The sequence below is a fragment of the Cyprinus carpio genome, chromosome B11 (genome assembly GCF_018340385.1).
Source record: "Cyprinus carpio isolate SPL01 chromosome B11, ASM1834038v1, whole genome shotgun sequence".
NCBI classification, from domain to species: domain Eukaryota; kingdom Metazoa; phylum Chordata; class Actinopteri; order Cypriniformes; family Cyprinidae; genus Cyprinus; species Cyprinus carpio.
The window spans coordinates 915,610-941,631 of record NC_056607.1 but is presented as its reverse complement, the minus strand read 5'-3'; the positions used below and the strand labels follow the sequence as shown (position 1 = coordinate 941,631).

The window sequence follows — 26,022 nt, the reverse complement described above, 5'->3', positions numbered from 1 at the left end:
TCAGGTAAATATTAATTATAAATGTTGGCAAGAGTGCTACCTTATACTTATTTTTGAAATATAATTAATAAAGGCTTCATTTAATTTAATAATTTGTGCATTTTTAGTTTTTTTTCTTTCTCTTTCTATGCATGCTATAAGAGGTAATATAGCAATTTCATGATTTCACGTGGTCTCAGGATGGACACAATGGATTTTAGTTAATGCAGTTTTGGGTTCCAGACAAAAGTTCTTGTAAACTGGTTTTTGTTAACAGACGAAATGGATGTCATCTGACTTATTCATAACCATTATCACAGACCAATGACTGTTCATATGCTCAAAGCGGCCTTTATTATATGGCTTCATTAGCTAAGCCATTACTGGTTAGCAGTAATTGTGGCCCACATATCAATCTTCATTTTAATTTCAAGTCAACATTTATACATTAATTGCTTTTGAGTGTTTTTTTTTACATCTCCATATATAGTTTGTACGCAACTGCATTTAATGTGGGTGTGCGGCACAGCAAAAATTATTTATCAAATGGATGAAAAACATCAAGCTATGACTAACACATTTTATTATTGCACACATATCCATTGCATTACTGTGATAAAGCAGTACAATATATAGTTTATATACAGTGGCCTTCAAATTTTAATGATGAAATATTTTTTCTCCCTTAAAATCAAATCAACCCCCCCCCCCAAAAAAAAAAAAAATTTCATTAATCTTTTTAGCAATGAGAAATAAAAAGGGATTTGATACCTTCTGAAGGCACTATATATTTATAGTGTGTACGACATTTCAACCCAAAAACTAATACTTGCCCACTAAAACACTCAGAACTACCAGCTGTAACATGAAGCAAATCTGATAAACATCACACCTCTGTCAGCAATCCATCTATGGGTTTGTCCTGTTTTCACACAGAACATTATGGCAAGCAAATATGAATGCACAGACAGAAGATAAACGTGTAAATATTTTCAGCTAGACTGAGCAGTCATGTTTGTGTACTGTAACAAAGAAATCACCAATTAAATGTCTAAATGAACTCGTATGGCTATTATCACATACAGTTTCTGCAATACTTTTTAATTTTTGAATGTTGCAGTCGCAGACCTTCATCCTGTTCAGTCTACGAGTCACAAAAAGTTTCCATCTTACAGTTGCTTGCTTTCTTCCTCCGTTTCATGCAGACCATATAGTATCTTTCACATCAAGTACAAAAATATATTTCTATTGACAAAAGCAAACGTCAGTAAATATTAGTTATCTGCAGACAGATCTGTGGGGTGTACAAAGTTACTAACTGTTCAGTTGAGTTACTCATATAAGCCTTTAATATCACATCACACATGGGATTAGATGCCTTACAATATCTAAACACAGAATGATGTTTAATACGCTGTTTCTGCTTTTCTCATTTAAAATCAAATACTTGAAGACAGAAGAACCATTTGTTTTTCTGCCTTACAAACATTTGAAAAAGGACTGAAAAAATACTCTCGTAACCAAGACTAGTTCATGTTCAGGCACATACACTAGTATAGAGGTGAAGTGTGTCATTTCTACTCTTTTGTCCATCTTGAACTCTACTGGTCATGTCGGAAGTTGTTGTGTCTGTTTTACGGCTGTTTTGAAAGCATCACAGGGTTTCACTCTTCAGCAAGTCAAACTACCAATGTGATTCCGAACATGAAACCGGCAGGAAAGTATCTAATTGACTGACAAATGACACACTTCACCTCTGAAGAGTGAAAGACACAGAAAACACAAGCTCTGGTTGAATGGACAGACGTCTCATCCATAGTTGTAGGTGAAGTTGTAAGTGCTGGGCTCTTTGGGCACAGGGGGCGGAGCCTCAGGGATGGTGATATTCTCCAGATCGAGGAGGCGGAGCTTCATTTCCATGCTCATTAATGTGTCAAGGTCACTTCGTGTGAGATCGCTTCCCAGCTCCTTCCCCAAGAGCGCAGACAGCCCATCCGTCCAGATGCAATACTGATCCACACAAACAAACAACACAAAGGTCACTCATCTTTCAACAAATTATACATTTTTCCCAATAAAGTGTAAAATACCATATTCAAACAAAGTCTATAACACAAACAGTCTCTGTGAATCTATGGACTCAAGGCCAATGGTGTCCCATTAAAGCCACACTTCACTCTGGAATGCAAGTCTGTCGTGATGCATTAAGCACGCAGTTTGATGCTTATAGTCTTTTGCATACAGCTTCTGTTTGATTACTTTCCCTGTAATGTTACTATTGCGAGCTAGTTTTGCAGAGATGTGATTTTGCAGACATACAGACACAAATCAGTAAATCTTGCCGTCAGTGACTGTCTCAGCTATAGAGTCAAAACAGGGCCACATATACTTGCAAAAGAATAAAAGTATCGCAAAAGAAAATAAAGTTTTGCAACAAAAATGAAAGTATTGAGAAAACATAAATGAGCTATTTGCAAACAAAAATTGCAAAAGCAATGATTTTTACATGGCCATATCTAAAATTTATTTGCAATGTTGCTTTATCGTTTCAGTCAGGTGTGAGCTTGTGATACTGTTTGATCCCTTTGCGCTTCACGTTTCAGTGTGTCTCACTATCTGCCATTGTGTTGACATGGGGGTGGAGTCAAGGGACTGGGGCGTGTACAACAGGCCTGGGCATGCCTCCCTGGAAGTTACATCATCAGCCAGAGATGCAGATCACAGCTGATCAAGGCGCCATCATTGAGCAGAGGCATGTGGGTGGATCGTTTCCTATTATTCACTAGCATTAAAACATGCATGGTTTAGTTTTATTAACTATATGTGTATTAGCGGCCTTTGCTCAAGTTAAAGAAGTTGCTAACATGAACATCTGCTGTTTATTTCTCTTAATCTGCAAACTAGTGATGGACAAATGAAGCCTTTTCTCTGACTGTTTCGGGAAAAGATTCAAAGCTTTGCGAGTGACAAAACAGCGCCATCTGGTGGTAAATTAAAAATATAGCAGCCAAAAACCTGTGAAAGACAATGGCTGCATCCCAAAACTGAAAAATGCTGCCTTCGGAGGACGCATTCCAAGGTAGGAAGGCATCAAGGCACGTCCGAATTCAATGTTAGCTTCAGTCCTGTCTCCTGAGATGCCTTCATCTGGCTGATTTTTGAAGGCAGCATAGATGTATCCTTCGCTGCCTTCGATATCCCACAAACCTGTGCGTTCAATTCTGTGACAGTTAAGCCAAAAAATAAAGTTGGCGTCTTAAAGTTGCGGTCGGTGGTCAGTTTGTGAGTAAATGTATGTTTTTGATCAACATTTTCCACTTTTTATGTAATTTCTAGCGAGAAATTAATATTGCAGTAATTAAATATCCACTTAGTTATCGCCAAAGCTCTCTATATTTAGCTGTAGATCATTAAACCATTATTCTGCCTCAGAGGCCTGTCCAAAATCAGTTTCATGAGGTGCCTTCGTGCAAAAACGCTGCCTGCAAATTCATTGCCTGATACGGCAGCGAGGCAGCAAGTCACCTGCCTTAGTTTTTGGATGCAGCCAATAATCCCCTTCTGCAGAACCACAGAACCCTCACATCACAGCAGTCTCAGGCCAGCAACGTCAAGCCGGAAGTGGGCAGAACAAAAGTTATCTTACTAAGCATAAAAAAAACAGATGTAATACGGATAAACAAATGATAAAGCTTGGCTTATTGAATATCAGGTCCCTTTCTACAAAAGTACTTTTTTAAAATAATATGATCACTGATCATAATCTAGATGCACTCTGTTTGACAGAAACCTGGCTAAAACCTGATGATTACATTATTTTAAATGAGTCAACACCCCAAGATTACTGTTATAAACATGAGCCACGTCCAAAAGGTAAAGGGGGAGGTGTTGCTTCAATTTGTCATCTATTGGGGTTAGACAACACGTCTCAGGACCTACTCATTGTCGAAATCATACTCTAGATTTAATACTGTCACATGGAATTGATGTTGATGGTGTTATTATGCAGCCAAGCGATGATATCTCAGATTATTATCTTGTGCCAACTTCATATACCTAAAACTGTAAATTCTACTTCTTGTTACAAGTATGGTAGAACCATTACTTCTACCACAAAAGACTGCGTTGTAAGTAATCTTCTTGATTTATCCCAATTCCTTAGCATATCCAAAACCTCGGAACAACTTGATGATGTAAACAGAAACTATGGACTCTCTCTTTTCTAGCATTTTAAATACAGTTGCTCCTTTATGCTTAAGGAAGGTTAAGGAAAACAATCTGACACCGTGGCATAATGAGCACACTCGGTGCTAGGGTGCCTAAAGAGAGCAGCCCGGAAAATGGAGCGCAGCTGGAGGAAAACAAAACTAGAGGTATTTCGTATTGCTTGGAGGGAAAGTAACCTATCTTACAGAAAAGCATTAAAAACTGATAGATCTGATTACTTTTCATCTCTTTTAGAAGAAAACAAACATAACCCCAGGTATTTATTCAATACAGTGGCTAAATTAACGAAAAATAAAGCATCAACAAGTGTTGACATTTCCCAACATCACAGCAGTAATGACTTTATGAACTACTTTACTTCTAAAGTCGATACTATTAGAGATAAAATTGTAACCATACAGCCATCAGCTACAGTATCACATCAGACAGTGAACTATAGATCCCCAAAGGGACAGTTCCACTCATTCTCTACTATAGGAGAGGAAGAATTGTATAAACTTGTTAAATCATCTAAACCAACAACATGTATGTTAGACCCTATTCCATCTAAGCTCCTAAAAGAGGTGCTTCCAGAAGTCATAGATCCTCTTCTGACTATTATTAATTCCTCATTGTTATTAGGATATGTCCCCAAAACCTTCAAATTGGCTGTTATTAAGCCTCTCATAAAAAAAAAAAAACAACTTGACCCCAAAGAACTAGTTATTTATAGACCGATCTTGAATCTCCCTTTTCTTTCCAAGATACTAGAAAAGGTAGTATCCTCACAATTATATTCCTTCTTAGAGTAAAATGGCATCTGTGAGGATTTCCAGTCAGGATTTAGACCGTATCATAGTACTGAGACTGCTCTCCTTAGAGCTACAAATGACCTGCTCTTATCATCTGAATGTGGTTGTATCTCTCTATTAGTGCTATTGGATCTTAGTGCTGCGTTCAACACTATTGACCACACTATTCTTTTGCATAGACTAGAACACTTTGTTGGCATTAATGGAGGTGCATTAGCATGGTTTAAAATCGTACTTATATGACTGCCATCAATTCGTAGCAATGAATGAAGAGGTATCATATCGTTCACAAGTGCAGTATGGAGTACCTCAAGGCTCAGTACTAGGGTCATTACTCTTCATGCTTTACATGTTACCCTTGGGAAATATCATCAGGAAACACAGTGTTAGCTTTCACTGTTATGCTGATGATACTCAGCTCTATATTTCTTTGTGGCCCGGCGAAACATACCAATTTGAAAAACTAATTGAATGCATAGTCGATATAAAAAACTGGATGATGAGTAATTTCTTACTGCTAAATTCTGAAAAAACAGAGGTGTTAATTATAGGACCTAAAAGCTATGCATGTAATGACCTAGTCAACTGCGGGCGGCTGATCCTTCTCCTATTTAGCGCCCAAACTCTGGAATAACCTACCTAACATTGTTCGGGAGGCAGACACACTCTTGCAGTTTAAATCTAGATTAAAGACCCATCTCTTTAACCTGGCTTACACATAACATACTAATACACTTCTAATATCCAAATCCATTAAAGGATTTTTAGGCTGCATTAATTAGGTAAACCGGAACCGGGAACACTTCCCATAACACCCGATGTACTTGTTACATCGTTAGAAGAATGGCATCTACGCTCATATTAGTCTGTTTCTCTCTTTTTCCGAGGTCACCGTAGCCACCAGATCCAGTCTGTATCCAAGTCAGAGGGTCACTGCAGTCACCCGGATCCAGTATGTATCCAGCCCAGATGGTGGATCAGCACCTAGAAAGGACCTCTACAGCCCTGAAAGACAGCGGAGACCAGGACAACAAGAGCCCCAGAGACAGATCCCCTGTGAAGACCTTGTCTCAGACGACCACTGGGACAAGACCACAGGAAACCGATGATTCTTCTGCACAATCTGACTTTGCTGCAGCCTGGAATTGAACTGCTGGTTTCGTCTTGTCAGAGGAGAACTGGCCCCCCGTCTGAGCCTGGTTTCTCCCAAGGTTTTTTCTCCATTCTGTCACCGATGGAGTTTTGGTTCCTTGCCGCTGTTGCCTCTGGCTTGCTTAGTTGGGGACACTTCATTTACAGCGATATCGTTGACTTGATTGCAAATTATTGCACAGATACTACTTAAACTGAACTGCATGATGACATCACTGAATTCAATGATGAACTGCCTTTAACTGTCATTTTGCATTATTGACACACTGTTTTCCTATTTAATGTTGTTCAGTTGCTTTGACACAATCTTTTTTGTTTAAAGCGCTATATAAATAAAGGTGACTTGACATAGCACCACGTAGTGTTTTGGATCATTTCAAAGTTCATGCTGATGTCAAGTCAGCATTTTTTTTAACAGATATATGAGGTAGCTGATCAAAAACAAGGTGAGATTTATAAGGCTTTCATAAAACAAAGCTACTAATATAAATAATGTTTTGTCATATTCTTATTCTAGGAGTAACTGAATGATATTCTTTTATTTTAGAATGTTCCACAACAGCTGGCTGGCTCCGTTGACTGTTGGATCTTCATGCTGATGGTGAGGAAAAGGAAGAGGAATTTAAATATATATATATATATATATATATATTAATTTATCTTCCTTTTCCTCATGATAAATTATTTTAGTCATAGTATTCTACTGTTAATCATATTATAATTTATTGAAAATCCAAAAATCAAAACTATATTTCTTTCACATGTGTGTGCGGGGCGCTGGACTAATGATTGTCTATGTAAGTACACAAACTTTTGAAAAGCATGTGATTTAAGGCTAAGCTATAATTGGTTTGTGTCAAATTGTCCTTGGGGCGCAGCGCTCTCCCCGATCCCTCCCACTTTTGTTGTTAGAGCGAATCAATATTGTTTTTATATGTTTGGCCTCATGTGACTGGAACGTTCTCAATGACACTCATTCTGCTCAGCAGCAGATCATCAGTTGACAGACAGGAACTAATTAATGCGGAAGCAAACGCAATATCTCGAGATGAAAGAAAATTTGGTTTTATCTTTACAAAAATACCCGTTCACAAGGCGTTCGGATGAAGAAAAAAAAAAGGATAAAGGAGTTTGGACCAGATCGACCGCACTTGCAAATTCATCAGCAATCAAGTGATTGCGGTAGTACCTACACTCGGGGCTTTCCCAGCACTTCTTATGGCAAATAGAGTTGGCTGGCTGGATGTGATGCAAATCATGCCTTTTATTGTTTTCCGTGTTTGCTGTTTCAAAGTCATGGCACCGAAACATTGTGGACAACAACAGGTGTTCGCGACTTAAAACATCTGTCTGAAAAGTACAAGTGGCATGAAAGTAGCCGAAGCCATCTTGACAACGCTATAAGGCTTCAGTTTTTTGGGAAGCCTAGCATTGCTGAACAGCTAGATGAAGGCTACAGGATTGGCATTAGAAGACACAATGAAGAGGTCACAAAAAATAGACATACAGTATCCTGTCTAGATTAAAAGACTGTGTGAAATTTTGTGGCGTGTTTGAGCTGGCTTTGCGTGGCCATGATGAGAGCCAGATGTCAGACAATCCCTTCAAAACTGTGCAGAACGAGCTGTTGGACTCCGCCGACGAGACCACCAATATTGACACACAGTGTCAACTTGTGCTTGTGCTGTGGTACATTGACACTAAAAGCAATGTACAGTAGAGGTTTTTTGAGTTTATTCCTCTGCATTCAACTACAGCTGATTCCATCGCTACAGCACTAAAAGAGCGTCTTGCTGTCATCCTTCCAGAGGAACTGTAGAATAAACTCATCTCCCAAGCGTAAGAAGGAGCCAGTGTGATGAGGGGTGCCACTGCAGGTATTCAAAGGAAAATGCAAGATGTTTACCTAAATGCCCATTACATCCACTGTTATACACATCAACTCAATCTGACAATGCAACAGGCCACTTCTCACATACCCAAAGTGAGATTTTTTTTTCTGAACTTGGAGGATTTGCCAGCTTTTTTTCAAGATCACCCAAGCGCACCGATGTCCTTGATAAAGTAGTTGCCCATAGACTACCAACATCAAGCAGAGTAAGATGCAACTTCCACAGTCGTGCCATCAATACAGTGTTTGAGCACAGAGAGGACCTCATCCGCTGTTTTCAAACTATACGAGACTCAGGTGACTTTGACCCTGTTACCGTCAGAGAGGCAGGAGGCTTTACCATGCTGCTGGAAGATCAGGATTTTAATTTTTTCTGCAACTTTCCACAACATCATGCCACAACTGGACCTCCTCTATGCCAAACTCCAGAAGAAGGACATAGAGGAGGTCCACATCAGGGGGAGCAGCCAGCAGTTCCAGCAGGACATACAGAAGAATTCTCTCCATTCCCTGGTTGACCAAAGCAACCGAAGAGGCGGCGGTCATGAACGGATTGCAGCAGAAGTGAGTTTTTATTGCAGTCAAAATAAACCATTACTAACAAGTTAAACTGCATTGTTTATTTATCTTCTATGGGTATTTGTAAATGTCTTTGAGTTTATTAGAAAAATAAAAAATTGCTGAAGTATTGTAGCAAAGAGTAGATCCTTAAGATAAAGAAACATTTAAATAATATAAATGAATATAAATAATTATAATAATTTGCCCATTGGTTTTGATAACTTTACTATGAGAGGATTACTATTCCGTGTTTGTGGGATCAATGGGAGCAATAATATTGTAGCCACCAAAGAAAGTTACCCACAGAAGGTAAATGAAACAATGCAGTTTAACTTGTTGCACAATGCACAATGGCTTGTGTAGATGATACAGTTATACAATGACCATGTCTCTTTTCAAATAAGAGTCTTTAAGTGTCTCATTATAGAAGCATTATATGTCTGAGTTTGATTAAAATAAATGGCTGGTGTTTTAAAAATTGGTGTTAGCGCCATGAGCATCAGAAGTTCATGATGTTTACTAAGAATGAACATGTTAATGAAGTTTTGAGAAATTATGGATTCAAACACTAAAACAGTGGTCTCCCTTTATAACTTAAATTGGTAATTTTAAATGTAGCAGTTGAAACTGACGTTGTCATCACTACATAATTTTTGTTTTTATGCTTTACTGCGTACGTCTGTGATACCACACTCAGACATGCATTAGAAAGGTTCTCCTTCACAGACAACCTCATTAGTGCCACTATGCTCCAAGCAGACAGGTTTGAACTAAAAATGGTGTTTCCTGAAGATGCACTGAGCAGGACTTTGAATGCCTATCCAGTGCTCGACAGGAGTAAGCTGAAGACAGAGCTTAGTCTCATCTACTGCAAGGAAGAGTCCAGAGCATGTTGCGGTGCTTTGGACCTACTCTGGCTGTTTATGGAGAACAATCTTGAGGAAGTCTTTTCAGAGACTAACCTCCTAAAGATTCTTGTAACCACACACATGACCCAAGCAGAAGCTGAGAGGTGCTTCTCAACCTTGAAAAGAATTAAAACTTTTCTGAGAAATAGCATGACCCAAGAGAGGCTGAATGCATTGGCCATGCTGTCAATGGAGAAGAGACTGGTGACTGAGATGACTTTAACCAGAAGGTCAATGAGAAAGAAAACAGGAGCAAAATTTATTTTCAAGTAGTGCTACTGGGCAGTGATTAGGCAACATCTATTATTATTATTATTATTTTTAATGATTTTCTTGATTACTTCATTACTGATAATAAACCCAAATTGAACTAAAATTCACTGATTTGTGGTACGTTTATTGCATGCTTTAACAGTCATAAAGCTAAGTCATTTAGCTAAGCAGTAATGAAACATCCTAACCTGATAAAAGGCTTTTACATTCCTGCGTTACTAACAGTTTGATTTTCAGTTGTTTGCACCCCCCAATTTTTTTTTAGCACCAGCCGCCACTGTATATATATGTGTGTGTTTGTGTGTGTGTGTAATGATCAAATATGATCAAAGACTATAGAAAGGGACTTTGATATGATGCAGGGCAACAACTCCATAAATGCAGTTATGCCCTAAAATTTAAGATATTGGGGCAAAAATGCTCCTGTATGATTTTTTTTTGTCTCATATTTATATAAGCGATATCACACGAGTAGTGAGAGCAGTCACACGAGTGCTGTTTGTCCCAAATGTGATTTTACACAACAGTTCAGTAAATATGAAGTTAATATTGTGTTATATTTTACAATATATATTATATATATTATATAATTGGGTATTATATACTATATAATTGTGTAATTATATTGTTATATACAATATAACACAGTATTTTCTGTTTTTGCTCTGCTTTGCCAACAAAAATATTACCTATAAAGCCACAGCAGAATTGTTGTGCATCTTGAATGTCAATGTTTAGTTTTTTGAATGAATCTGCATTTTGAACGAATCGGGTGAACCAATGATTCAAAAGCCATTCATAAAGTGAGCAGTTTACTGAATTTCTGAATGAATCAGCCATTTGAACGAATCTAATAAATGAATGACTCATAAGGACATTAACCGCCACCTGCTGCCAGTTTTAGTTTCTTATTTAGAGTATTATTTCATTTAAAAAAGGGGAAAAAACACTTTAAAGGGATTGTTCGCCTCAAACAATTTAATTATGTTATCATTTACTCAAACCTGAATGACTTACTTTCTTTTGTGAAACATAAAAGAAGGTATTTAAGACTATTGGTAACAAAGGTGTTTTGGTTACCAATGACTTCCATTGCATGAATGAAAAAACTGACATGTTTCTCAAATGATCTTCTTTTATGTTGAATCGTTTATGTTATGCTCTGTCTAACAACATCTCTTTCTCTCACACCCCACGTCAGTTTGGGCGGGACGGGGTGGGGGCACTGGTCTGCTCATTTCTGACAATTGTAAATACTCAACACACTCTCCTCTGTGCAATTATAACTCATTTGAATCTCATGCGATTACTGTTACAGCTCCTATAAAACTCCATGTTGTGGTAATTTAATGGCCTCCTGGGCAACTGGGCACCTTCCTAGAAAGAGCTGGATGGTCTGCTGTCCTCATTCCCGGAGGATAGCAGTCCACTTTTAGTCTTTGGCATCTTTAACATTCATCTGGATAAGCTTTATGCTGCAGACTTCCATTCACTCCTAGCTTCATTTGAATTCAAACTCCTTATGACTGCAAACACTCACAAAACATATTTATCCCGGACGAGCCCCCATATATGTTACAGCTGCTGCCATAACATAAAAGAGGGATGACACAAAGGCTCAGTCAATTTGGTAAATTTATTAAGATAACATAATACTAACAAAGTATGAGAGAAATATAGTCAGGGAAAATAAAAGGTAAACACAACAAAGAGCGCAGCTCCGTGTCAGGATGGCCGCTCAAGTTCCGCCCCTGGAATGTGGCAACTTGGCTTCTTTTAAGCACACTCTAATGGTCCACAGCTGTAAGGAATCTGCACAATTAAACACAAGACAAAAGGTAATCGCCTTTTCCTGCCCCTAGAGGTCAGGCAAATAACTAAATAAATCAACATATATGCACATGTAACACAGTCTTTGCTTTCATCTTTCTCTGCTCAAGTCCATACTGCCAAATCTTCATATTTTCACAAGATCAACAGCACTACAGACACACAAAACCACTTCAAAACATTAAATTCTCTACTCTGCTCCCCTCCACCACCTCCCACAACTTCTATAACAGCTGATGATTTTGCCACATTCTTCCCAGACAATATTTGAACAATCAGTAGTCAGTTCTCAGCTCCACACACACACAAACTCAAACCAACTGCATCCATGCCTAAAACTTCCCTCTTCTCCTTCTGTCCCCTCAGAAGTATCAAAACTTCTCCTCTCTAGCCATTCTACAACATGCCCTCTAGACCCAATCCCCCCAGGCATTCTTCAAGCAATCTCCCCTACACTTTTACCATCACTCACACACATCATCAACACATCTCTTCTCACAGGCACTTTCCCCACTGCATTCAAGCAGGCACGGGTAACCCCACTGCTCAAAAAACCTACATTAAACACTTTACTTACAGACAGCTACAGACCTGACTCTCTCCTTCCTTTCATAGCAAATACACTCAAACAAGTTGTTTTTAACCAGGTATCAATATTTCTTACACAATACAACCAACTGGATCCTAACCAGTCAGACTTCAGGAGTGGCCATTCAACTGAGACTGCGCTACTGTCAGTCACTGAAGCCCTGTGGATTGCAAAAGCTGATTCCAAATCATCAGTTCTTATTTTGCTGGATCTATCTGTTGCTTTTGACACTGTCAATCATCAGGTCCTCCTGTCCGCTTTCTCATCACTGGGCATCACAGGGATTTCACTTCACTGGTTTGAATCCTATCACACTGGTAGGTCTTTCGGGGTGGCTTGGGGAGGGGAGGTATCCAAAACACATCAACTGGTAACTGGGGTTTCTCAGGGATCAGTTCTTGGACCCCTCCTCTTCTCCATATACACTACATCACTGGGACCCATCATATAAGCACATGGTTTCTCCTACCATTGCTATGTATGCTGATGACACACAGCTCTATCTCTAATTTCAACCAATGACCCACGGTAGCTTCACAGATCTCAGGCTGCCTGGAGGACATCTCAGCATGGATGAAAGAACATCACCTACAGCTCAACCTGGCAAAGACTGAGCTTCTTGTCTTTCTGGCCACTCCAAATCTACAGCATGACTTCCAGGGCTGTACAGTGCTACATATATGTCACACGTGCAACGAAAAAACTGGTCCATGCGATTAATAAATTTATCACTGTAGCACGCGTAGCAATACTGATGTACAGTATATAGTGATTTCGGTCCCGAGTGGAAAAAGGATTTAATTTCAATGCTAAACAACAGCTCTTGTAAAGAGGAATTCAATCCAAATGGTGTAGAGCAGCTAAATAGATGACCTCTTCTAAAAGGACCAGGAGACCAAATACAAAAGAGTGGCCAGCAAACATGCTAGATCTAGACAAACACACTATGCACTAAAGTAAAAAAAGATGCAACTGTTGAGAGCATTAGTCTCATAGAGGAGTTTCATGGTATAGGTTAGTTTGCAAATTTAGTTTTTATTTAGTGATGTCTGCCCACAGTTCTGTTCTACTTTGATGTGTAATGTTGAGGTGTAAGAAGTGTTATGTTTCTACACTTTTCCATTTTAGGAAATAAAGAAAAACTTTGTCTAAAACAATTTTTGTGATGGTTTATATTTTTGGTGCTATGGAACATCAATGCTTGTTTAAGTGATTAACTCCATTACTTGTTTTCAGTACTTGTTTGTTTTCAGACATGATAACAGATGCTTTATACTTGTGCTACAACTGTTTTGCCTGTGCTACAAAACTTGCTATGTGCAAAAAAAGTTAACGTACAGCCCTGACTTCACCATCCAGTTAGGTTCATCAACAATTACCCCATTTCTTCGATGACCAGCTGACTTTCAAAGACCACACTGCAAAAACTGCTAGATCTTGTAGGTTTGTACTGCACAACATCATAAAGATCAGGCCCTTCCTAATGGAGCATGCTGCACAATGTCTTGTCCAGGCCCTTGTCATTTCTTTATTTAATATATATATACATATATATATATATATATATATATATATATATATATATATATATATATATATATATATATATATATATATATGTATAAATACCTTGCTATGTGTACCGAGACTTGTCATTTGCACTTATATTTAGTTGCTCTTTTGTTAGTTTTGATTGCTTCTATTGTCCTCATTTGTAAGTCGCTTTGGATAAAAGTGTCTGCTAAATGTAAATGTAAATAATCAGTATCGGTGATACTAACCCTGATACTAGAAAAAAAATGTCTTTAACCCTTGTATGTTGTTCAGGTCTCTGGGACCCGTTTTCACTTTTTATCAAAAGAAAAATTATACTATTATTATTATTATTTTTTTTTTAAACTCATTGTACTTGGTTCATTTTCTGTGAAGAACATTTATCAGAAAATTTTTTCAATGACCACTCACTGTACAACCCCCTACACAATTATTTTACATAAAGGATGTTAGGGTCCACTGGACCCGGGGCTAATAAAAGAATTTAAATTTTAGGTCCTGTGTACCTTCACTCTGTCCTCCTATTGTCTTGGCTGCTATTAGTATGTGAATGTGTGTTTATGTGTGTGTGAAAGAGTCTGTAAGAGTGTGAGTAGAAGTGTGAGTTTTGTGTTTCTACCCCTGCCATTCCTGCACAAGGTTGTAACACTTTAATTCATAAATGTGATCTAACAAGTGTAAAGGGCAAATTTTGTCCATATATGCTGTTTATGTTGCTTGTAATTGGGATGAAGTAGATATATGTTGAGTATTTTAACATATCATTTTTGATTGTGTTGAATTAAAAACCTTAAACTGCAGCAGGTCCACCAGACCCATGAACACTGGCTGAGTAACAAAAATATGAAGACCACACAAGGGTTAAATAAATATTGTTAAAATACTTGCTTAGTATGCAAGTATTCAGTGTATGCTACTATCCCTTTGTTGCTAGAATATTTGAGAAGTGGATCTATTCGCAGACTTCATTTAACAAGAGAAGGTAATCCAGAATGATGTAAGATCAATGTCATTTCTGTCATCATTTCTTCACCCTCGAGTTGTTCCAAACCTGCATGAGTTCCTTTTTTATGTTGAACACAAAGAAGATATTTTGAAAAAAAAAAAAAAATTTCTGGTCACCTTTTACTTTGAAATTACAATGGAAGTCATTAAGGGCCAGAAACTGTTTGGTAACATATTCTTCGAAACAGCATCTTTTCAAAATATCTTCTAATAATTTACTTATAAGGGTAAATAAATAAATTATTTTTCATTTATGTCTGAACTGTAAACTAATGATGAACTATCATCTAAAAACAATGAACTAATTAACTCAACTAGACACAGGTGCTAATCAACTGTAACCAAGGAAACACATGAACAACAGAAAGAAACATGAGAATTGATTACAACAATGAAGCAAAATACAACCTAAAAAACCATGGAAGTGATCAAATTAAGAGTCCTTGGAAAACAACACAACAGATCATATGTGGACACTACTATCTGTGCAAAAAATGAGTAATATTTTAGTTGATTCACAGCCCTAAATAACAATGCATAAAGAGTTTAGTGAATAACAAACAGTCCATGAACTTCTGTATTTCTAACAGAACTGTGATTTAAGTGCTGTTTTCGAGACTCACCTCATATTTGTTGGGTGCCACAAAGTTGAGAACCTCATCAGGGTCGTAGAGGACGGAAAATGCCAACTCTAACACTTCCTACAGACACAGCACCATTCATAAACATCAGTCATACATAAATAACATAGAAACAGAATATGATTGTGCGATATTCTGTATGGCTTGGGTATTGTGCATTGTTTCATAGCAGTTTTACAGATAGTACTGCTTTAAAAAGTGAACCAAACAATTCTTTAAGAGGAGTAAAACCTTGGGAGGAACCAGACTCAGCCGAAGGAACATATTCAAATAAATATGCAAGCAATATTACCATATTAACATGTTTGCTTTATAAATGCATTATTTAATAATGATGATGAAGTCAGTGATTCATTGTTTATTTAAGGGAAGCAGGCAGGCAGGCTTTAAACATCAGTGTCATGTCCCATCTTTGTCTCTCTATATCAGTTCTGCTCAATAGTGCGCTGGAGAAGATGAAGTAAGTGGCTTTACCTTGTTCTGCTTGAGTGCGCTCTTCTCCTTCATGTGCGGACAGTCTTTCCCCGTCAGCACTGCTTTAATGTCCGACACGGGAACTGTGGGTCAATGACAGGAAGTCTGAATACACTGTGCAACACATGATGTGAATAATATTCAGTAGTTTTATGTCACGTAAGTGCGCTTACTCTTATCGGTGAGCAGTTCAAACGGCACTTCACCCTGTGGAGACTCGTCCAGGTCTCCGTAGTGCAGGACTTTGTGATTTAACGACAGACGGCAGAACCAGAACTTCTCTGTGAGAGGAACCAAAGATCATTAGAAGAGGAAACTCACATTACAGAAGAATAGCGCAGAAGCGGCTGTCACGGGCAGATGTGAGCTTTCGGCACCTTGTCTCCGTCTGTTGCCGAGTTTGCGAAAGCAACTTCCCTCACACAGACGATTGAGTCGCTGCTGTTTGATCAGCTCCAGAATCTCTGGCTGGATCCGCTCACGCAGCTCACTGACAATCAAGAGGAAACACACAACAGACCAGCTGATCCTCAAGCTCAGATACAGATGGTAGACAACCAAAATGAGTAATACCGCCGCGCGTACCGCCGCCGCAGGGCCGCGGCGTTAACTTCAAGTCAGTCAAGTGTTAAAATCCTTCGCGAAACTACCACCAGGTGGCGCAAAGGGACGGATTGCGAACTGAATGTAATTGTAAAATGGGATAAAAGGAGGAGGTAAAACAACAATAACATTATGATATAACATTGTACCATCTTTAAAAAACCATTAAAAAATGTACAGTGAGTTAATTTCAAAATGTAGGATAGTCTTAGGCTACAGTCTACTCATCAGAAATTAAAAGAAGACCTTTACACAAAGGATCTTATGCTTGCTATTGTTATTAAACAGTCATTAAATATAAGGCCTATATATAACACTTTGCATTTTTGAATTACCCCTTTACTGTGTGACCAAAAATTTTGTATTTTCTGTTTCAGCTGTTTGATCGCGCTGGTGCCTCGCGCACATTCATTGGAAACAGTAGCCGTTCACCGTGCCCATTCGGCGCGAGCAGCGGTCCACTTTGGCATATTTTTGTTAATTATGATTTTTAATTTTTTCCCCGTCATACTGAAACAAGCGTGAACTACAAAGCCTATTTTTCCTAATGAATAATAGTTAAGCTTTAAATAGGCAACATCACGAATATGGAAACGTTTGGATTTCTCCCGAATGAGAGCCCAACCTTACCTTATGGTTCGCTTTATATTATTATTCATTTATTTTTTGTTTGTTTGTTTATAGCTAAGCCTATATTATTATATACTGCAATTTTATTTATCCATTATAATTATATATTTGTAATTATTGTTCTGTTCTGATAAATTTGTTAAATTTAAAGGATTTGTTGTTAAGTGAAGAGAACTAAAAATATCCTGTTGGCACATTATAACATTATTAGGCCAGCCGTTATTATTTCTGAATGTAATAAAATGCAACTTATACATGACTTATATATTCTTATATATATACTTATATATTTTTTTCCTCTCACAAACTTAATTTATTTTTTAGCCTGTTTTAAAAAATAAATAAATAAATAAATAAAATAACAAGCAGCAAACGAAAATGGGTGATTAATCGGTTAAAATTTGTTACTGTGGGGTAATTATAATTATTATATACTTAGGAACAGAGTCTGGGCCTAATCTAGGCTATCCAGGGGTTTTTTTATTTTTTTTTTAATTTTCATTGCATCTGAAAATGACTTTGTGCAGCAAATTCACGCTCAACCTGCTTCGTGCGTTGCTCAGCTGTGGACGATTTCAAAATGTTTGATATAAAGTCCCATTTTTATACAGGAATTGTTCATTTAAAAAAAATCGAATTATATTGTTAGTTCTAATTATATTGTTTACACAAGTTCATTTAGGCTATTTAACATGCACTGTGACATTTTACCCTTTTTAACTTATAAACTCCTTGAGATTTTAAAGTCAGTTTAATAGTATTGAAGTTCAAGTTTTTTAAAAAAAGGTTTTAAATGCTTAAATTATTTCTATGAATTAATAATATGTTATCAGGTTTTAATTGCTTAAATTATTTCTATGAATTAATAATATGTTATCATGTTTATTCTTGTAGAAAATAAGTGTTTATTCTTTAAGAAAATAAGGGAAAAAATAAGTGACGATCCAAATATTATTCATATTTGTTTTGCTTCACCTATTTATGTAAGCTACAATTATTCTAAAAAAAAAAAATAAAAATAAAAAAAAAAAAAACATAATGTAATTAAAAGTGCCATCGGCCTGAGTAAATTTGACCATTATAGAATTGTGACTTTAAAGGTTAGTGATTTAGGAGGTGAAAATTCTGTGAAATTACAAATGTTATGGGATTTTAAAGCATAACAACTGAAGGGCTATGAAACGTTAGCCCAGTGGTTCTCAACCTTTTTTTCCAGCGGGCCGCACTATGGTGCAAGTGCAAGTCTCGCGGCCGCACGCATATCATTTACATATTACGTTATCAATACAAACCAACCTGATTTATAATATTATAGCCTAAATATTATGATATTTAATCGATTACATTCATTGAAATAAATTAATAATTCTACTCCCCATAAATAAAACACCTGATGCTGTCGGGAGCTGACCAATTTTTGTGAAATTCGGCTCGAAAGGAGTAACAGCACAATGAAGTTGCGATTGTAAGTTGCAGTCTGTAAGAAGCGCACGGGAGCATGACTTGACGCGCGACATTGCAGAAAATGTGCGTTCACAAATGTAGCCTATGTTGATCCAAATATGGAAAGCACTTTCGAATTTAATAATATGAGGTTCTCTCCAGAGATGTTTTGCCACATTTCTGCAATTAAGGATGATTGCTGCGTAGTATGGGTGTTTCTATTTGCCTGAACTTCTTCAAGTGAGTTACGGCGCAAACCGAAAATACAGCACTCTCCTTCACTGCTGATACTGTGAATATTCTTGTTTGTATGTGTTCATTTGCTGGCATTTCCACACTTCTTTTTACTCCCTTAAAAACAAATTTGTCAATTCTGATGCTCAATTTTACCGAACTAATGGCTGTTGATGACTATTTGAATTGAATTCTGCCAAAGTGTGCGCTTGTATGTGTTCATAAAATGCGGAACGTAGGTCTGCTCATGTCTGAAAATAATATATGAAAAACAAAATAATTTTACATATAAACATTAGGCTATAGCTTATATTTTTTTTAGTACATTTTTAAATGAATGTAAAAACTAAAATGAATTGTAAAACTGAAAGTTATTTTTTTTAATTGTGTTCAGCATGGTGGGCCGCATTTGAATTGGTGACGGGCCGCATGCGGCCCGCGGGCCGCGGGTTGAGAACCGCTGCGTTAGCCAATAAAGCATTTTTTAAACAATGGCACTTAAAGTTTTGAACTAAAATATTATTTCAACCATATAGCCTGTGAATAAACAAAATGCATACTTTTCAATGAAAGAACACTGAGAGTTTGCTTCTGGTGTTTGGATTTGTACTTCAATAATGAGCTCCAAGTTTAGGAATAGCCAACACGGTTTTTTTTTTTTTTATTTTTCTCTCTCTCTCTCTCTCTCTCTCTCTCTCTCTCTCTCTCTCTCTCTCTCTCTCTCTTTAACTCTCTATTTAATTAACAGCATTAACTTACAATGAAATACATCTTCCTTAAGGTAGACTGAATGTTTTTTTGTCTTGCTAAATGTTGGGCTCATGATCAGTAAGTTGTATTCGCTCAAATTGATTTAGTTAAATCAAAATTTGCGGACTTTGAAGCTGGGCGCAGTTAGCGCGAGTCACGCGCGCTGTGAAGAGGGAGCAGCTGATGGAGGACTCCGCTTGGTCTTAAAGCCTTTCGCAAACGCTACGTTCACAAATAACAATGATTTTCGTAAAATAATGATTAATTATCAATTGATAATTTGTTATTATTATGGTCTTGTGAAAACAATAATATGGGCTGCGGGAAAATAATGAATAAAAAGAGTAAGGCTGCTGTGAGTGCAGGCATGTTCAAACACAGTAACATGAGAACACAGCGTTCCTCACAGCCAACAAACAGACCAAATTCAGTTCAGCTGGAGGGGGTTGGGGTAGTAATGTATAGCTTGTGGGGGTCGAGATAAAGGTGTGAATCTCTTGGTCTTTCATATGGACAGTGTCTTATGAGGGTATCAAACTTGCAGAACAGGTTTAGATAGGACTCGTCATTTTGGTTTTAGGGCAACTTTGAAGAAAGGTTTTGATCCACTTCAAATGTTGACTAATGTATAGCAATATAGTTTATTAGTTATTATAACTTCAGAGGAAGTTGCCTTAACTCAATAAAATAAATAAATAAATTCGCAAACGACATCCAGACCAGTCCAGACATCAGTATGATCCGTCTATGATGTTTTATAGGCTTTTTTAGATTTGGGAATACACATGCGTTACAGACATGACAAAAAAACTTTTTGGAGACATTATTATTATTATTAATTAATTAATTTTTTTTTTTTTTTTTAGCCTATTTACAATGCACAAACCAGAAGCAACAATATCTGCAGAGAAGGGTTGGCCATTCTCAAAAAAAAATATCAATTTTATTTCAATTTTCGTTTTTGTGTTTCAGATGAAAAATCATTGTTAAGGCATCTCTCCGTTACGGACCGTTCTGAAAGAAGAATTTATGCAAACGTGTATAAAATGCTTTAAAAACTTTAACAGAGATGTCTAGAGGCTATTTAATAGGTCTGCCTCCCATGTAAGATTTTTCTAGTTACTAGTCGTTCATTTGTCATTATTCAACTAATCGCAGGATTATATTACATTTACATATATAATCCATAATGAGCCTTAATATATTTCCGCTCAAGCACATGCATTAAGTTTGCCCCAAAGCACAGGCAGAAGTAGCCCAATAATTGTAAAAAAAAGGAGACATTTTAATTATTTATTAATAAACAAATGTTTTTTCTTGTCGGCTGCAAGATGAAATTCACAGTGCTGCCTCTCTCCACATGAACGCGCCTTTAAAGAGACATACAACCTTCACAGATTACACAATGCTTTCGTTCTGAATTGATTCGTTTAAAAGACATTTCAAGCTTTCTGTAGATATATTTCTCATGTATGTGAGACACCACAATTTTAAGTTAATTCATTATCAGGAAAAAATTCAAGTGATCTAGAGGGCGCCTCCCTGTCCTGCATGCGCATTAATAATTTTCGCACAAACACTTAAATATGAATAGTTATTCACATTTTGCATATGCATTACAACGTAAATGATTTTTTACATGCAATTATCCAAAATAAAACCAAACAAGATTTGTAGTGAAGATAAAACAAATAAGAATAAATGCTGCGCATGCACTCAGCATCACTGGCGCCGCGCAAATCTTGCACGCAGACATTTTACACACCTGCATTTAAATGCGGCTGCAATTTTTTTTTTTTTTTTTTACTTAAATTCTATGTAAGCAAGTAACGGCAGCTCCCTTTAAAATCACTGAAGTTGTCTATTAATGAAGCTCACTTTTTTTACATAATTTGCAGTTTGGTGAGTATAATGAGAGAACTTGAGTTTAATCGTGAGGACGTTTTATTAATCCGTCCATTCTTTAGAATTTCAATAAATTTAGCTAAATCGTGCAGGTTTAATTTATTCGTTTCTTGTTTTAATCAGGCCTAAATAATGGGAACGAAATTATACAGTGCCTCACGTTTTACTAAAAGAAAATAATTTATAAAACAAGCAACAATTTCTTACAGACAAATATATTTTCCCAAGAAGTTGTCTGTCAAAATAAAGGACAGTTAACGAATAAACAAAAATGCATGTTGTTTTATTAAAGTAATTTTAAAATATAAATTAAAATATAGGCCTAATATTTGAGAATATTGACATTTTGCATATAAATCCATGTAGCCAAGCTCACTAAAATAGGCTACCACTTTTAATGCTCTGATGCAAAGTAAACCACAATTTCTTTTGAATAATATAACACATAATTCATATTATATAAATAATACTGCACACCTATTAAATGTGTCAAATCTAAAATATGGTGTAATACTGTGTAGCTTAGAGAAAATATAAGCACAGGCTCAGGCACAGGCTTGACATTTATCCTGCTTGAATTCGTTCTAAGAAATGCACATAACTTCATAATTACCAAACTTTCATCTGTGAATATTAAATATTTTTAACTATAGTGTTTTTCTTTCATTTTCCCTGACTGCAGCCGTCAAATGTAACACATCAGAGAGGCAAAACTGACGTCTATTTGCGAAAATGTGCTTTGATGCGCTTGTTTGAAAACCTGTGATTAAACCGCCACTCAGCGGTCAAAAGCTGCAAATGCACTTTGCAGACGCCGCGGCGGCGGTTCGAGCGGCGGTAGAAGTGACGTTTTGGATGTCTACCTACTGTAAACGCATATGAGATCCTCCTCAGTACTTTTGCCTTGTTTTCCCATGCAGATGTCTAAAGATTCTTAAATCAAGATCCATTTACCTGAGAAGCAAAATGAAAGAAGATAATAAGTCTTGTTTTCTGCGAAAATGGTCAAAAAATATTAAATCAAGAACAAACATCTGCCATTGGTCTCAGACAAATAACCTTAACTCAGTTAAGTAATTTTCATAACCCACTGACAGATATTTGTTCTTGTTTTAAGAATAACCTCAATTTCTCAGAAAACAAGACTCAAGACTGCTCTTCATTTTGCATCTCTAATATCTTGATTTAAGAAGTGTTGGAAGGTTACACTGGAAATGTAATTGGATACAGATTACAAGTTACCCTATTTAAAATGTAATGCATAGTGTAACAATTGAAATTACTTCATTAATGTAACTGATTACATTTGATTAATTTTTGATTACTTTTCTAAATAACTGTAATCATTTTCAAATATTTAAACCAGGCAGGGTTAACCTTGCAGTAGTACTCAACACCAAACTCAAGATTATAGCATTTTAATTATTTTAAAGCACAGCCACCACAAAATCAGACTTTATCGCCTCTTTTTACTTTCAAATCGTTATGATTTTAGATTTTAACATTTTCAGCACTGAACACATTTTTATCACTCTCCATGGTGGCAACTCTTAAGACAGGTTATAGCCTAAAGCTTTCAATGGCAATGTGGACTGAGGTAATTGGCAGATGTGGTGCGCTGCAAATTCAACCAATCAGAAGCATCAGAACAGCATTGCTTTACTAAACAGCCTTTAAATGGCTGGAGACATCGTGCACATCAAAAACAGGCAAAGCAATAAATTAATATTATTTAACATATCCTAGCTTTTTACAGAAAATATTCAGATGTAACCCCCTTTGTGATCGTTACCATTTTCATAAGTAACTGTAATTTAATTACACATTTTTTCCTCAGTAACTGTTACTCCCCAACACTGGATTTAAGGATGTTTAGTTATTTAAACTGTAAAACAAAAAAGAAAGAACATCATTTTGTAGTGCATGCAAGATTTCATGCCATGACTATGAATTTAATACTTTCTGCTCTGATTTAAGACCTTTTAAGGCCTAAACTGTGGAAGGGTAGACCTTTTAAGACCCATAGAAACCCAGTAACGAGAAACTAATCACAGGTTGAGAGTTGTGGGTCCAACCCCACATCACTCCATTTCATGCTTACTTTAAAAATCATAAAGATCTATAATTTGGTTTAATTTCCTTCAAAAGACATGAATGCATTAGCGGTTTTTAAGTCAGGCATGTGATCAGCTAGAGACAAAAAAAGAAGGAAAATCTGACCACGCCCACAAGTCACGCCCCCAGCACTTATTATTAAAAATACATATTTTAGCACAAGATATATCTTATATTATAATAATACATATTATTGTCCTGTAAAAAATAAAAAGCAACATTTAATAATCATGATAACAATAATACAATATATTATAATAAAGTACTATAATATATTATAGTAAATTATATACATTTTTTTATTATTATTTAAGTACCTGCCAAACGTTTGGAAACATTACAATTATTGAGATAAGATAAGATAAGATAAAGTAAAAAAAAAAAAAAAAAAAAAAAAAAAAAAAAACACCAATATTGTGAAATATTATTACAAGTAAAAAAAAAAAAAAGTTTTCAATTTTATATTATATATTTTAAAATGTAATGCTATTCCTGTGATGAAAAGCAGAATTTTCTTCATTACTACAGTTTTTGGTGTCACGCGATCTTTTAGAAATCATTACAATTTATCTGATTCTCAAGAAACATTTCTGATTATTATTAATGTTGAAAACAATTTTGCTGCTTAATATTTTGTGTGGAAATGATGATACACAATTTTTCAAGATTGTTTGACAAATATAAAGTTTGATGAACAGCATTTATTTGTATTTATCAAATATATTAACAAAATTTGTTAATGCATTTATTAAAATTATCTGGATTACCTTCTCTTGTTAATATCTAAAATTATTAGATATTAAATCATTTTAAATGTGTTTACTCACTTTTTAGCTCTTTCATGCATGATGAATACAATTAATTATTTCGCTCCCTCTTTTTTAAATCTTATACAGATGTTCGAGTGGTATCATTGTTTCCACTAAAAAAATGTTTTTAACATGGATAATAATGAGAATTGTTTCTTGAGAAGCAAATCAGCATATTAGAATGATTTCTGAAGGATTATGTGACACTGAAACTTGATTTCTAAACGAAGAAGAAAAATTGAATGAAGAATGTTGCATTCCCAAATGCAAATTAAAGTCCATGGCATGTCCCTGATAACTATAATTTACTGAGTAGGAGATCCTTGATCTTGAATACAGCTTACTGATGCATTTGCTCTTTACTCACATTATAGGAGGCGACTGGAAGTCATCCTGACTCATTCTCTCTGACTGACGCAGACGCAGGATCTCTGAGTAGCTTAGACTGCGCAGTTTGACCCGCAGCTGCTCCAGAGACGGTGGTTTCATGGCCAGAGCTCTAGTGATTTGCTCCCGCACCACCGTCATCACCTAAAATACACACACAGAGTGTTCGATGACACAAACACACACACAAAACTGTCTGTCCTCTAGCAGACACTCTCAGTAACACACACCTTGTTGAAATCTTCTGCAGTGGCCCTCATTTCTTTCCATGTTTTATTGAGCAGCTGTATGCAGACGCAGAAAAACTCTTCCCAAGCACGCTCGTGGGTAAAAAACATGGGATGGAAGTCATTACACCCTTCATTCGCTGCAAAGACAAGACAAGTTTACACCCACATTTCCACAAGCCTCTCTTTATATGACTGTCACAGTACATCACAGAAACACACACATTAAAGAAACTTGTCACAGTGCAACTTAAAAGTGTAACAAAACTGGATATTGGATGACATTAAAACTTTTGCCTGCTTCACACAGAAAGTTTATTTCCAGTCTGCTTCATCACACCTGCCTGTGTGTTTTCAAGTGATCCTGAAAAGCTTAACTAACTGGTTCAGGTGTTTGATTAGGGTTGGAGCTGACCTCTGCAGGACAGTGGGTCCCCACAAGCAGGGTTGAAGACCTCTGGATTAGGGGGGTGCGATATATATCGTCTATGATAATATTGTTATTGTTGTTTTAACAATGTGCGATTTTACGTTATCGAGTATATCACTAAAACCAAACAAAACACACAGAGTACACACTGACTTGGTGATGAAGATGAAGTAGGTTTAGACTAATTGACTAATAGACTAATAGATCGTTACACTAATGCGCATGCACATTTACAATTCGTTCTTTCACTACATGATTCAGTCACAGACCAATTTGCAACTTATTAGGTCAATTGGCAACATGATTAGGTATAAAAAGAGCCTCTCAGAGTGGCAGTGTCTCTCAGAAGTCAAGATGGGCAGAGGATCACCAATTCCCCCAATGCTGCGGTGAAAAATAGTGTAGCAATATCAGAAAGAAGTTTCTCAGAGAAAAATTGCAAAGAGTTTGACGTTATCATCATCTACAGTGCATAATATCATCCAAAGATTCAGAGAATCTGGAACAATCTCTGTGCGTAAGGGTCAAGGCCGGAAAACCATACTGGATGCCCGTGATCTTCGGGCCCGTAGACGGCACTGCATCACATACTGGAATGCTACTGTAATGGAAAT

The 26,022-nt window shown here is 36.6% G+C and overlaps 1 protein-coding gene across 3 annotated transcripts in view; it reads right to left on the bottom strand.

Annotated features, from left to right (window-relative positions):
• Positions 1–701: 701 nt before the first annotated feature.
• The window catches only part of elmo2 (engulfment and cell motility 2), a 52,377-nt gene continuing 27,056 nt past the window's right edge, over positions 702–26,022 (bottom strand). For 2 of the 3 annotated variants that reach the window (XM_042733499.1, XM_042733500.1), the window contains exons 15-21: positions 24,982–25,118; positions 24,732–24,895; positions 16,253–16,365; positions 16,049–16,156; positions 15,876–15,958; positions 15,384–15,461; positions 702–1,989 (exon numbers count right to left, since the gene is read on the bottom strand). In XM_042733499.1, coding sequence (XP_042589433.1) covers positions 1,789–1,989; positions 15,384–15,461; positions 15,876–15,958; positions 16,049–16,156; positions 16,253–16,365; positions 24,732–24,895; positions 24,982–25,118 — 884 coding nt within the window. In that variant the 3' untranslated portion in view covers positions 702–1,788. Of the gene's footprint in view, positions 1,990–11,009; positions 11,595–15,383; positions 15,462–15,875; positions 15,959–16,048; positions 16,157–16,252; positions 16,366–24,731; positions 24,896–24,981; positions 25,119–26,022 lie in introns of those variants that run through there. The other variant, XM_042733501.1, reaches the window with a different exon arrangement.